This window comes from Leucoraja erinacea, chromosome 17 (genome assembly GCF_028641065.1).
Source record: "Leucoraja erinacea ecotype New England chromosome 17, Leri_hhj_1, whole genome shotgun sequence".
Lineage (NCBI taxonomy): Eukaryota > Metazoa > Chordata > Chondrichthyes > Rajiformes > Rajidae > Leucoraja > Leucoraja erinaceus.
The window spans coordinates 30,676,270-30,690,133 of NC_073393.1; the positions used below are offsets into that span (position 1 = coordinate 30,676,270).

Sequence of the window (13,864 nt, forward strand, 5' to 3'; positions counted from 1 at the left end):
TTCTCTTGCCTTCTCCCCATAACCCTTGACAATTGGACATTATGGGATTTTAATGTAATATACTAAATGTTGTAACCTTTATCCTTTATCCGTGCACTGTGGATGGCTTGATTGTATTCATGCATGGTCTTACTCTGACAGGAGTGCACACAAACAAAAGCTTTTTCACCGTACCGTGGTGCACGTGGCAATAATAAACTAAACTAAGCTTAGTTAAACTAAACTAAACTAGTCGTGCTGTGGATGGTGCTGACTTTCTTGAGTGCTGTTGGAATGAATCTCTTCCAGATAATTTGAGAATATTTTATTGTACCTCTTGTAGATTGGTTTATGCATGACAACCAATCATATATAGGTTAGCATAACTAACCCCACCTTACTGTATCATTTATATTAACACCCACTTCCTACACTGCTCAGTTCGGGTAGCAGTCAGGATGCTCTGACAACTAAAAACCTACTGTACTGCTATAGTCTGCATATTGATTAAAGATGATCTTGGATTACATGTCGCGTGTATCATTTGTTTACACGGTGTCAGAAGTGGGATAGTGGGGGCGCCTAATGGCAAAGTTCAAGTCTTTCGGATTGATGCACACGCGGATTTCATTTTTATCCTTCTTGAGAGTAGGCGGACACCCAATCAGTGGCCTCACTGACCTCTTCAAGCATGCCCAAGGAGACCATGTTTTTAAACTCGTATTCAACCCTGTCCTTCATGGCATGTGACACATGATGTGGTGCACGAATGACAGGTACCACGTTGGGGGTCGGTAGATACCTTGTAGGTCACAGGCAGCTTGCCTTGTTTGTCATCAAACAAATCGGGGTATTCTTTTATCGAGTCCATTGATAACAGCAGCTTGTTGACCGTTTTGTCAAAATAAATCAGTCCCAGATCCTGGCACGCATGGTTGCCCAACAGAGTCACAGAGTTAGAGTTCAAGACAAAGAAGGTCAGATCCCTTGTGGTTTTCTTCAGCACACATTTAAAAGTGGTCCTTCCCAGTGGAACCAGTACTTCCCCCCAGTAAGCATGCAAAGTGGAGCTGTCCGTAATCAGGAGCTCGTTATTTCTTATCTTGTTGTAGAGGTTGATAAACATTACATTCACTTTTGCACCTGTGTCTAATTTAGCCTTGAAACTGGAATTGTTGACAGTAAACAGAACTGTAGGGTCTGGACCCTGGGTTCACCAGCACAGCGACTGATGCCCAGAACAACAAGACCTTCAATTCCGATTGCCCAGCAACAGCTTATGCCGCAGGTGCTGAAGCTTGCTACAATCCAAAAGCGTATTCAGGAGAAACACGACATTCAGAAAAGATCGCATGACAAATCAAGCAAACCACTTAAGCCTCTACTGCCGGGCCAGGTTGTTTATTTACAAACTTTTATCGAGCATTCACGTTTGGGTACTGGTGTCGGCCCGGCTGACGAACCACGATCTTACGTTGTGGACTATGAGGGAGCTGTCTACCGCAGAAATCGCCAACATTTGCATGCTGTCCGGGAACCCCGTCCACCACCGGTCGGACCCTATGCTCCACCGCTTCAGTTCCAGCCAATTGCTGCCGTATCCTCTACCGATCCCCGCATGTCCCACACTCCTCCACGACCAGCGGCTGTGCCTAACCACGGGATCACCGCTCCTGCATGCTCCCCCTGTCAACCCCCGCATGTCTTTCCCGCGGCTTTCTCGCTTCCGGGTTCACCCCATCCCTCTAATCTTTCCAGTGAAGGAGGAGAGGGCTTGGTCCGTACGCGTTCGGGCCGTATTAGTAGACTGCCTGATAGATATGGCAAATATGTTTAACTCTAATGGCATGGGTGCTCACTATACTCACTCTTTAGGGGGAACGATGTAGATTGGTTTATGCATGACAACCAATCATATATAGGTTAGCATCACTAATCCCACCTTACTATGTCACATATTAACGCCCACTTCCTACACTGCTCAGTTCGGGTAGCAGTCAGGATGCTCTGACAACTAACAACCTACTGTACTGCTATAGTCTGCATATTGATTAAAGATAATCTTGGATTACATGTCACATTACGTGTATCACTTGTTTACACATCTGATCTGAGGCATATAAACAGTGAAAAGGCTTTAGAGTGTTTGCCACTGGATACATATCCTCTAGCTATTCTCATCGATACATGACATCAAGGATAGGTGGATTGGACCTAACTATGCTGGAGAAGTCATTAACCCACGCTTTAGTGGCAAACATTTTGCTTATTATAGTGATTAGATTATCAGCTTATGTTTATGATTGATGAATAAACAATGTTCCAGATGACTCTCCATTTTTTAAAATCAATAGTCGAATGTTTTATTGTCATATGTTCCAGATAGAACAATTACATTCTTGCACCAGCACAACAGAATAAGTAAACATAGTACACTGTAAACAATATAACAAACAAGAAAACAAAGTTCAGTGTGTGTACATATACACATATATACAGATCATCTATATAATTAAAAGTCTCATCTTGACCACTTCCTGTCTGCGCTTTAAATTGAGTTTAGTAAAAAGCGATACCCTGTATCGCTGTGATTTTTGGCCATCTTACTCACAGTCCTCCTCCGCTGAGCCAGCCCCAAGGATTTTTCCCATTGATGAAAAAAAAAAAGATATGAGTGTTTAAAAAACCTTGAGATCAGCTGATTGGACCTCTCGCCTGTCAATCACCACGATGAAGGTAACGCCCCTTCTGGGGGGGGGGGGTCAGGACTATAAAACCCTGGATGCCTGGACGTGAATCAGTCAATCTGCAAGACCGCGAGGGAGAGGCCACGACTGTCATTCTAAGCTGTGAATCAACTGAACTGTGAGTCTGCAATGTACTTGCAATAAATGATTTGTTAGCCCTTAATGACAATGCCATGAATGGCTTGGCCTGCTGCCCTGCCTGTGCTTAAAAGTGCAATGCTTAATTGGAAATGAAATGACAATGCCATGAGTTGTTTGGCCTGCTGCCCTGCCTGTGCTTGAAACTGCAATGCTTTCTTAGGTCCGACTGTGCTTGGAAGGAATAAATGCTTTATTAGGTCCAACTGTGTCTGGAAGGAATAAATGCTTTATCAGGTCCGACTGTGTTTGGAAGGAATAAATGCTTTATTAAGTCCGACTGTGTTTGGAAGGAATAAATGTTTTATTAGCTCCAACTGTGTTTGGAAGGGAAAAAAAGCTTTATTAGGTCCGACTGTGTTTAGTCCAAAAGTCCCGCTCGTTTCATGCCTTCCGCTTAGTGGACAGGTCACGCTGATTGCGTGATTTCCGGTAAGTGCAGAGGCCACACTGATTGCGGAAGCGCCGCTGACTGCGGAAGCCCCACAGAGGAGAAGCCGCGCTCAGCCGTGTGAGTAGATTCAAAAAAGTTTACTGTCATATATATGGTGTGTGAATCAGTGTGTGTGAGTGTGTGTGTGAGTGTGTATGTGTGTGTGTATGCATATGTGTGTGAATGTATGTGTGTGTGAGTCTGTGTATGTGAGTGTATGTATGTTTGTGTGTGTGTGAGTTTATGTGTTTGAGTTTATGTGTGTGTGTGAGTGTGTGTGTGTGTGTATGTGTGTGAATGTGTGAGTGTATGTGTGTATGTGTGAGTCTGTGTGTGTGAGTGTATGTGTGCATGTATGTATGTGTGAGTCTGTGTGTGAGTGTATGTTTGTGTGTGTATGTGTGAGTGTGTGTGAGTCTGAGTTTATGTGTGAGTGTATGTGTGTGTGTATGTGTGTGTGTGTATGTGTGCGAGTCTGTGGATGAGTGAGTGAGCGTGTGAGTGAGGGTGTGAGTGAGTGAGTGCGTGTGTGTGTGTATGTATGTGTGAGTGTGCGTGAGTGTGTGTGTGTTAGTGATTGTATGTGTGTGTGAGGTGGAGGGTGAATGTGTGTGAGTGTGTGTGTATGTGTGTGAGTCTGTGTATGTGTGAGTGTGTCTGTGTATGTGTGAGTGCATCTGTGTATGTATGCAGTGGTATTATTACACTATTATTGTTTGTTTGTTTTTTATGTGTTTATGTGTGTGTGTGTGTGTGTGTGTGTGAATATACATATATACACACACACACACACACATGCATGCACACACATATAGACACATAAAAAACAAACAAACAAACAATAATAGTGTAATAATACCACTGCATATATTTTTACAGCTGTCGAGAGGGAATCTAGGATCGGAGAATCAAGAATTTTAATTTGTGTCAAAGTTCTTGAGAACAAAGCCGGACTTTGGCAGTCTCTGCCCCTGCACAAGGGGAGGAATACGTCTCCCCAGAGAAGTCTTAGATCTCTCACTGGGAGGAAATTAAAATTATCCTGCATCTTTGTTGCCTTTCTTCTCTTGTCTCTCTTAATAGCTCCAAAAAATATGCTTTCCTTTCTGTGCAGCAGAGTGTGGCATTTAAGGTATTTAATGTTTCATTACATTTCAAGTGCATGTATTGAACCACTCATAAGCTATGTGTGTAGGAAGGAACTGCGGATTATGATTTACAATGAAGATGGACACAAAAAGCTGGGGGAACTCAGCGGGTCAGGCAGCATCTCTAGGGAAAGGAATAGGTGATGTTTTACATCGAGACCCTTCTTCAGACTGAGAGTCAGGGGAAAGGGAAACGAGATCAATGTGTGACTGATTTAACAAAATTATTTGCTTCCAGAACAGCACAAGATGTACTTGGCCTGAAAATGAGAGATGTAATTAATCCAACTGCCATATATCAGAAAGAGACACAAAATTCTGGAATAACTCAGTGAGTCAGCCAGCATCTCTGGAGGACCTGAACATCCCTGAGTTACTCCAGCACTTTATGTATTTTTTGTTAACCAGCGTCTGTAGTTCCATGTTTCTGCCATTCACCAATGTTTACGTTAATAAGATGCAGTTGTGTTCTGACCACCCTATAACCTCAGTAGAAAGAACTATAAAACGCCTATATGCTTTCTGAAATGTGGTATGGTAATTTTGTCAATACAGTACTCATTTAAGCACTAAATTCCACACAGGTAAAGTGTACCAAAACAATAATTTTCCTCAAGCCAAGTCAAGAAATATCTGTATTATATATATTATTTTTATGAAGCTTTGAGCATTAAAAATTGGCATAGTGGTTGGTAAGTGAGACAGATTCCTCTGTTGCTGTGGCTCCAACTAAATAGTCCCTCCCATCTCCAGCATGTTGGCTGACATTGTGGGGTCAGTACTCATTGCAATAATATGAAATAGTGGTCCCCGAATGCCGATCGTAATGAAATGTTAGCATGGTTTCTCGATGAGGAATGTAACTTGTGGGTTTGTACATTAGGAATGCAGCAAATAATCCCTTTGAAAATCAACATGCCACAAACCCCACGTTCATGTCTTGTTTTCTCCTTCCCCCATCCCCACTGCCATCATCCAGTTGGACTGGCAGGGTAAATGCATGCACATTGTTGTTCCAAATTTCAACAAGGTCGTTTTATTGCATCTGGAAAATCTGGCTCAGATCCAAGATTTGGAAGCAGCGGAGATTTCCCAGATCCCAGTTGTGTCATCTTTACTAACCTGCTTAAGTAGGACTTTAAAAAAAAAAATGCTTTCAATCTTTGAGTGGACTAGACCCTTCAATGGGGCTTTTTTGAATTAATATAGAACTAGCCACACCATATCTTATCAGATTTTCAATCCTCTGTTGCATGCACTTCCTTCTTCACTCAGTCATTTAAAATCTTTCCTCCTGATGACACAGGCCACACCTCATATTGGTGAAGAGGAATCCAAAGATATATCCTTCTACTTGTTTTTTAATAAAACTCATAAGCACAGCATTGCTTGTCGGAACCAAAACAAAATATTTGGAGATAAAGATAATGTGTATAGTTTTCAGTGACTTTGTTAACTCAGTCTTCACAGTTTCAGAATCCGCTTTCCATCATTGAATAAAACAAAAACACTAATCAAGTTAAGGAAAGCGTGAAATATCTGTTCCCTTGAGTTATAGATTTGGTGTCAGGGTGTTAGTGGACGGCCAATACTATGTTATATCTTAGAAAAATAGAAAGATAGAGAAAAAAATAATGACAGTCGTAGTCATTAAATTATACAGCATAAATTTTAATAGACCCTTTGATCCAACTCATGCATGCTGACCAAGATGCCTATCTGAGCTAGTTCCATTTGCCTACATTTGGCCGGTATCCCACAAATCCTTTCTTATCCATGTGCCTGGCTGAATCAGCCTGAAGATGGGTCTCAACCTGAAAAGTTACTATCGATGTTCTCCAGAGATGTTACTCCAGCACATTGTGCCCTTTTTTTCTAAACCAGCATGTACAGTTCCTTCTGTCTCCATATACATGTCCACATATCTATGAAATATCACAATTATACCTGCCTCTATCGTTTTTCATTCTCCTGCCGTGTGAAAAAGAGTGTGACTATTCACTTTACCTTCCCCCTCGTGATTTTATATATCTCCATAAAATTACCCTTTGGTCCGCTGCACTCCAGGGAGAACAGCCCTAGCCTATCCAGTTGCTCCTTATAACTCAAATTCTACGATTCTGGTAACATGCTCACAAATCTTTTCTGCTGTCTTTCCAGCTTAACAACTTGCTTCCTAATGCTTTGTTACTGGACCACACATAATACTCCAAGTGTGGTCTCACCAACATCTTGTATCATTGCAACATATCATCATAGACCTTGTGCTCAATGACTCGATGAAGACAAGTGTCCCAAACGCTTTCTTCATCACCCTGTCTACCTGTGGCTCAATTTATAGAGAACCATGTACTTGTATGTAGGAATCTCTCCGTTCTACTTTGGACATGGATTTGTTGAATAAGATCCAGTTTGTCTAGCTTGGTTGAATTAATTAATGTAAATAAGATGTTGATGAGCGTTTTACAATATCTGTGTGAACTTTGGCAAAGCATGGACTAACACAATCTCACAAGGCAGACTGGCCAACAAACTAACGCCCATTGGGACCTGAGGGAAAGTAGCAAGATTCTATATTGTAGACCGGTGCCAAATACTCTGCAGACAGTTAATCTAGTTAACCCTTGATCAGTGAAATTAGACGTCATAGGATCAAGTGATTGGCTCAGTTGCACTATTTTAATAACAGTATTGAGTAGTACTACTGGTTTGTCATGGGAGCAGGAGGTTGGGCAATGCAAGATTATTTACAACAAATATATCAATGTATAAATTGCAAAGTATTCAGTCCATTTAAAGAAACCAGGAAACGGAAACTACAACTTCTCCAATAAGAGCAAGGTAATTTCATAAAAATGCCAGGGGTTTAGTTACCTGCAAGTTCTGATGTAAATCAATCTCAGTTACATATAACAGTGAGGTCTTCAACCTTGGCCAACGTGAAGCAGGCCTACCCACTACACACCTATGGACTTTTTATAGGGGGACTGTCGAGAGCACATTGACCTACGGCATCATTTCCTGGTTCGGGAGCTGCAAGGCGTACGAACGGGACAAACTAGACAGGATAGTGAAGACCGCCAGCAGGATTATTGGTGCTCCACTCCCCTTCCTGCTGGACATATACAGGAAGAGATGTATCAGCAGAGCCATCTCCATCATCAAAGACCCTTACCACCCATCGCATGACATTTTCTCCATCCTGCCATCTGGGAAGAGGTACAGGAGCATTAGCTGCAAAACCAGCAGGATGCTCCTCAGCTTCTTCCCACAGGCTATAAGACTGCTAAACGGACTTTGCCCCCTGCCAAGTATCGCGCACAAAGTTCCAACCTGGACACACTGCAGCAGAGCCACTGTTGTGCCGCTGCCGGTCGGAACGCCTGTTGAATGTTTAGTAGAGTGTTAAATTTGTTCATGATACATGTATTTTTTATTTCTATTTATTTTTCATGCACACTGAATGGACACTGGTTGAGCAACGTTTTTTTGTTTCCTCTGGGTATGCGAATACTCAGGAAATGACAATAAAGATATACAATAAATGAACATACAACCATCTCCACTCCAGCTGCAACCAGCATTATGAACAACTTTTTAATAAATCATCATGAACTTGAACTTTAAATGGAAACTACCCCAAATTGTTTTAGAAAATACAAAACTGCCAACATGGTCATAAACCCAGCAAAAATGAGCTCCAATCTATTACACATATTAAAAAAATCTGGTGTATTCACTGCAGATCAAACTTCTGCCATTAGAGGCAGGGCTATTCGAGATTGTGGGATCCAGTTATTCTCATGTTCAAATTTACTGCATTAGTTGAACAAAGTGTTAATCGGGATGCTTAAAGCAATAACTCTCAGAGTCATAGTCATAAAGTATAACATGGAAACAGGTCCTTCAGCCCAACTTGTCCAGCATGCCCAAGATGCCCTATTCACACTTTCCCACGTTTGGTCCAGAACCCTCTAAACCTTTCCTTTCCATGCACCTGTCCAAATGTCTCTTAAATGTTGTTATAGTACCTGCCTTGACTACCTCCTCTGGCAGCTCATTACATATACCCACCACCCTCTTAACTAACACAGAAGAAGAGTTGAGGTCTGGGGTGAATCAGGCATGAAACTATCCAAAGGAGGGCCAGCCATTATTTTCTTAGTGATGTTAACTTCCAAAATACAAATGAGATCCAAATTACATCAGGCCACAATTCATAGAGCTGTTAGTGGAAATCTCATTTACCAACTTCAAGAATTTGCAGCCAAGCCAGAATCCAATGTATCAATAGCCTTTCAATTTCGTATGGGTCACCTACATTCTATCATGCAGTTGAACTAAGTTATTCTCAAAATTCAAATGGCACTTAAAAACATCTCAGAAAATAATTGTAGATTGAGGCAGAAAGTCATAAAGAGTGAAGCAATTAGATTGTACTCATTTTATGGCGCATTTTATACAGGGTTGTATCATTTTATGATGATTGAATATGTTGGGTTATAGTTTCCGCAACTGCATAGTTGCTCCAGGAACAGAAAATATATTCGAGGAGGTCTGAAATTTATGAGCTCCTATGAAAATGTGCAGCAAATTAATTTTTGGTTCAGAATCGAATTTGTTTTGCTTTTTTTTTCATTATCTTTTATTTTTTTTATTTTTTTTTCTAGTTTAGGGGGTTTTGTTTTTCTCTCTTTTCTCATCTTTTCTTTTTTCTTCTTCGTATCTTTTTGTTTTTATATATATACAAGTTCTCTTTTAAACACTTAACTATATTTACATAGAGACCGGGAGGTCTATACTCAATGTGTATTTTGACACTGGACTCGTATTTAGGTTATACTTGTTATTAATGTAATCCTGATCCCTATGTATCAATATCATTGTTATGTTTATCATTTTTTTTTTGTTTTGTTTTTGTTTTTGAAAAAAACGAATAAAAAGATTTAAAAAAAAGAATTGTATTTGACAAAACCTGCTATAAATGCAGGCCATTTAAATCAAACACTTGCTATTCAAAGCCTTACCTTGAAGCACGTAGTCTATTAGAAACTATACAGATGGTTCAATGGGTGAATTTTGGGATGAATGGGTTGTTTCAGTATGTTGCAACTGTACCCATTAGAGTTTAGAAGAACAAGAGGCAATGTTAGTGGAATATATAAGATTCCATGTGTAGGAAGGAACTGCAGATGCTGGTTTACACTGAAGAAAGACACAAGATTCTAATTGGACTTGACTCGGTAGATATTGAAGTCATCTCCCACTCCAGTCCCCCCACCCCCCCTCGCCTCACCCTCACTCCCCCCACCAATTCCCGCCTATTTTGCATTGAGGTTCAGAATAAAGCCTTGCAGATTTAAGATGGAAATGACCAAGAATTTCTTCTTTAAGTTTGTAAACTTTTGGAATTCTCTACCCAAAGTTGCTATGGAGATGGATTAATTGACTACTTTGTAAAATAGAAATAGATGGATGTAAATTATAACAGCTATGGTCTTACTGAATAGAAACACAGGCTTGAGGAAGAGGGTGCAGGAAGTCTTTGCCCTCTTTAACATTAGTTTTCTTAGATGTTTCTATTCATACTGTATACAATGTACAAGTTCCGATCGAACTATTAAATAAGAACAGGAGAGATATCCCTGGTGTCTTAGTGTTATTAAGTAAGGGATACATACATGGCTAAGACAGTACTTTGACCTTATTATAGAAACATAGAAAACCGGTGTAGGAGTAGGCCATTCAACTCGTCGAGCCAGCAGCCATTCAATATGATCATGGCTGATCATCCTAAATTAGTAATCCGTTCTGGCTTTTTCCCCATATCCATTAGTTCCATGAGCCCTAAGAGCTAAATGTAACTCTCTTGAAAGCATCAATTAAATTTGCCTCCACTGCCTTCTGTGGCAGAGAATTCCACAGCTTCAAAACTCATGGTGAAAAGGTTTTTTCTCATCTCAGTCCAAAATTAAATTGAATCTGAATCTGAATCTGAATCTGAAAATGGCCTACCCCTTATTCTTAAACTGTGACCCCTGGTTCTGGACTCCACCAACATTGGGAACATTTTTCCTGGATCTACCCAGTCCAATCTAATAAATGTATTTGTTTCTGTAAGACCCCCTTCTCATCCTAAATTCCACGAATACAAGCCCAGTCGACCCATTCTTTCATCATGTCAATCCCGCCATCCTGGGAATTAACCTGGCGAACCTACGCTGCACTCCTGCCTCAAATTAGGAGGCTAAAATTGCACACAATACTCCAGGTGCAGTTTCACCAGGGCCCTGTACAAATGCAATAGGACCTCCTTGCTCCGAAACTCAAATTATCTCGCAATGACGGCCAACATGCCATTAGCTTTCTTCACTGCCTGCTGTACCTGCATGTTTACTTTCAGTGACTGATGTACAATCACACCCAGGTCTCGTTGCACCTCCCCTTTTCCTAATCTGACTTAATTCAGATAATAATCTGCCTTCTTGTTCTTGCCACCAAAGTGGATAACTTCACATTTATCCACATTATACTGCATCTGCCATGCTTCTGCCCACTCACCCAACCTATCCAAGTCACCCTGCAACCTCATAGCATTCTCCTCGCAGCTCACACTGCCACCCAGCTTTGTGTTATATTACTGTTACAAGGATTATTTGTGTGTATATTGGCTTTATTAATTCTTGCAAAAGTAACTCATCAGTTACAAATCAGCAAAGTACATCATGTTAAGAACATGAAAGGTGTTACAGAAAGGAAATTATTTCCTTATATCCTTATCTATCAATGTATGATAAAGGAAAATCAGTTGATATATTGCATGTTTCTTTAATTTAATAGTTTCTAGTTATATATAGTTGTGGCACAATATTAAACTATGAAATGACACATCTAACAAATGTTTTCCACCCTGATACTACAGGGTACTAAGTTAAATTTTAACTACAAAGCAAATAATCTTCTAGTGACCTAGATACTATTGGCCTTTACTCCAAGCTGAAAATTCCTATATCATTTAGTATTTTACTCTTGTTTCAAATATTCCACTAGAAATTATACCTCATGAAAAATAAAATCAGAAATAAAACATGTTTTAGAGTAAGCATACAATATTTTACATAATTAATAGGCAGGCGCTCATGTAAACATTACAATAATGTGCTGACATCTGTAAAATGTGGCTTACTGTTTATCAAATTTAAAATATATTTCTCATGATGTATTTGAATTGATAGAATTACACACCTGAAAATGACCTTTTTACCTTGAATTGTGGAAAACGTTTGAATTCTCAATTATCTCGTTTTTATTTTGGGACTATATTTTCAATTGGAATATGCTTTCATTATCAATAAAAAGGTGTCATTGCATATTCTCATACTTCGCAATTTATTAAATATGAATCATTAGACATTAGCAATTTCCTTAAAATCCAATTTTAAATCATCACCAGAATATTCACTTACTCAATAAAACTCACCGTTATTTGGTGGCAGTACCCTCAGGTTATCGAGCTCAAGCATGCTATAAGAAGAATCCAGGGTTTCAGTGTAATCAGGCATATCCATATCCATCATGGGCTCACAAAGCTTCATTATTGTGAGCTGACAAAGTTAAAGACAACTGTTACAACTCAAAATAATAATCAAAGTTCTGGCTGAAGTTCTACCTACCAACTTCTCACCAACCACAGAATATTCCCCATAAAACCCTATGAGTCAATCCAGGATGATCTGGAAGCCAGAATCCTAGTTCTGCACCAGCACTCCTGATGCTGTCTTTCTCACAGCATAGCATATGACACTGATAAGGCCTTGATTGTATCTGAATAGCCAACATCTCTGTTCTCATGCAATTCGCTTATCTGTGCTGCTGTGTACACATTGTAAAGAGGTATAATTCTTTATTGGTTTCTGTGGAGCCACCCAAGCAATTTATTCCTAAACTATCAGTAAGATTTTGCAAAAATGCCATTGAATAATGTGTACATATATATTAATAGCATGTACTGTACACTTATTTCAAATGTTTGATTGGGCAGGATTTTCTGCAGTGAAGTTCAGTTGAAACTCAAAGTATAAAATTTGAACTGAGCTCAAGCAAAGAAAAATAATCACTCGGTAGTTCAACTTGCTTAAGTGCAACACAATGCTTAGTAGACAGTTCAAGAGGTTTTATAATTTAAACAGAATTCAATTCATTCAATGACAGCGGTGGCACAGTGGCGCCATGGTAGGGTTGGTGCCTTACAGTGCTAGAGGCCCAGGTTCTGACTACGGAAGCTGTCTATACGGAGTTTGTGATCGCGTGGGCTTTGTCCGGGTGCTCCGTTTTCTCTCATACTCCAAAGACGCACAGGTTTGTAGGTTAATCGGCGTTGCTAAAAATTGTAAAATTGTCCTCGTCTGTACGCTGGTTGTCACGGGCTTGGTTGGCCGAAGGGCCTGTTTCCAAGCTGTATCCCTAAAGTATAAAGACAGGTGGAATGTGACGACAGACTGTGAATCATTTAGCTGATGCATAGTATGTTGGCAAGAAGTATGGTTCATTCATCACTGTTCGCATCCTTGTATCCCTTCATTATTACCTCTTCCCCAGTTAGCAATGGGCCATTATGGGGTCCACCCTTTCTTGGTCATCTGTTGTTAGCCCTAATTTGTTCTGGCCTATTTCCCACCCCCTCTATTTACAGTAAGAAGAAGGGTTCTGACCCGAAACGCCACTTTGTCCTGTTTTCACACCTTACACTTCCTTATCTATGTATCTCCCTCTTCCTTAACACCAGTCTGAAGAAGGGTCTCGACCCTTAATATCACCCATTCCTCTCCATAAATGCTGCCTGTCCCGCTGAGTTACTCCAGCATTTTGTGTCATCTTAAATTTAATCTATTTTGTTGGAGAATGTGTGTACTGAATCTTGGTGAAGATACAGGGGCCTGGAATGGCCCGCAGATATTGAGCTTGGGAGGAACAAGAGTAAAAGCAGAAAAGGAAGATAAAGAGCATTAAAAGCAAGATTATATTCGACCATAGACTGTGAAAGAAGGGCTGCCTTTAATAATAATAACTTCACTATTTTAGGATAGAATAGAATTTTTAATCTAAAAAGTGAAATGCATTAGATTGTGATCCCAACAGTAATGTCAGGATCACAGTTGATTCTGACTTCCTTGGTTGACTCCAGAGTATGGGGCGGCACGGTGGCACAGCGGTAGAGTTCCTACCTTACAGCGCCAGAGACCCGATTTGATCCTGACTATGGGTGCTTGTATGTTCTCCCCGTGACTGCTTGGGTTTTCCTCGGGTGCTCCGGTTTCCTCCCACACCACAAAGATGTACAGGTTCGTAGATTAATTGGCTTTAGTAAAGATTGTAAACTGTCTCTTATTTTAGGATAGTGCTAGTATGGGGATCGCTGG

General features: G+C 40.3%; 1 protein-coding gene across 1 annotated transcript in view; it reads right to left on the reverse strand.

Annotated features, from left to right (window-relative positions):
* The window catches only part of LOC129705366 (hepatocyte nuclear factor 4-beta-like), a 63,897-nt gene extending 50,689 nt beyond the window's left edge, over window positions 1-13,208 (reverse strand). The window contains exon 1 of the mRNA XM_055648910.1: window positions 11,926-13,208. Within this exon, the coding sequence (XP_055504885.1) occupies window positions 11,926-12,040 (115 nt within the window). The 5' untranslated portion in view covers window positions 12,041-13,208. The remainder of the gene's footprint in view (window positions 1-11,925) is intronic.
* Window positions 13,209-13,864: the final 656 nt, after the last annotated feature.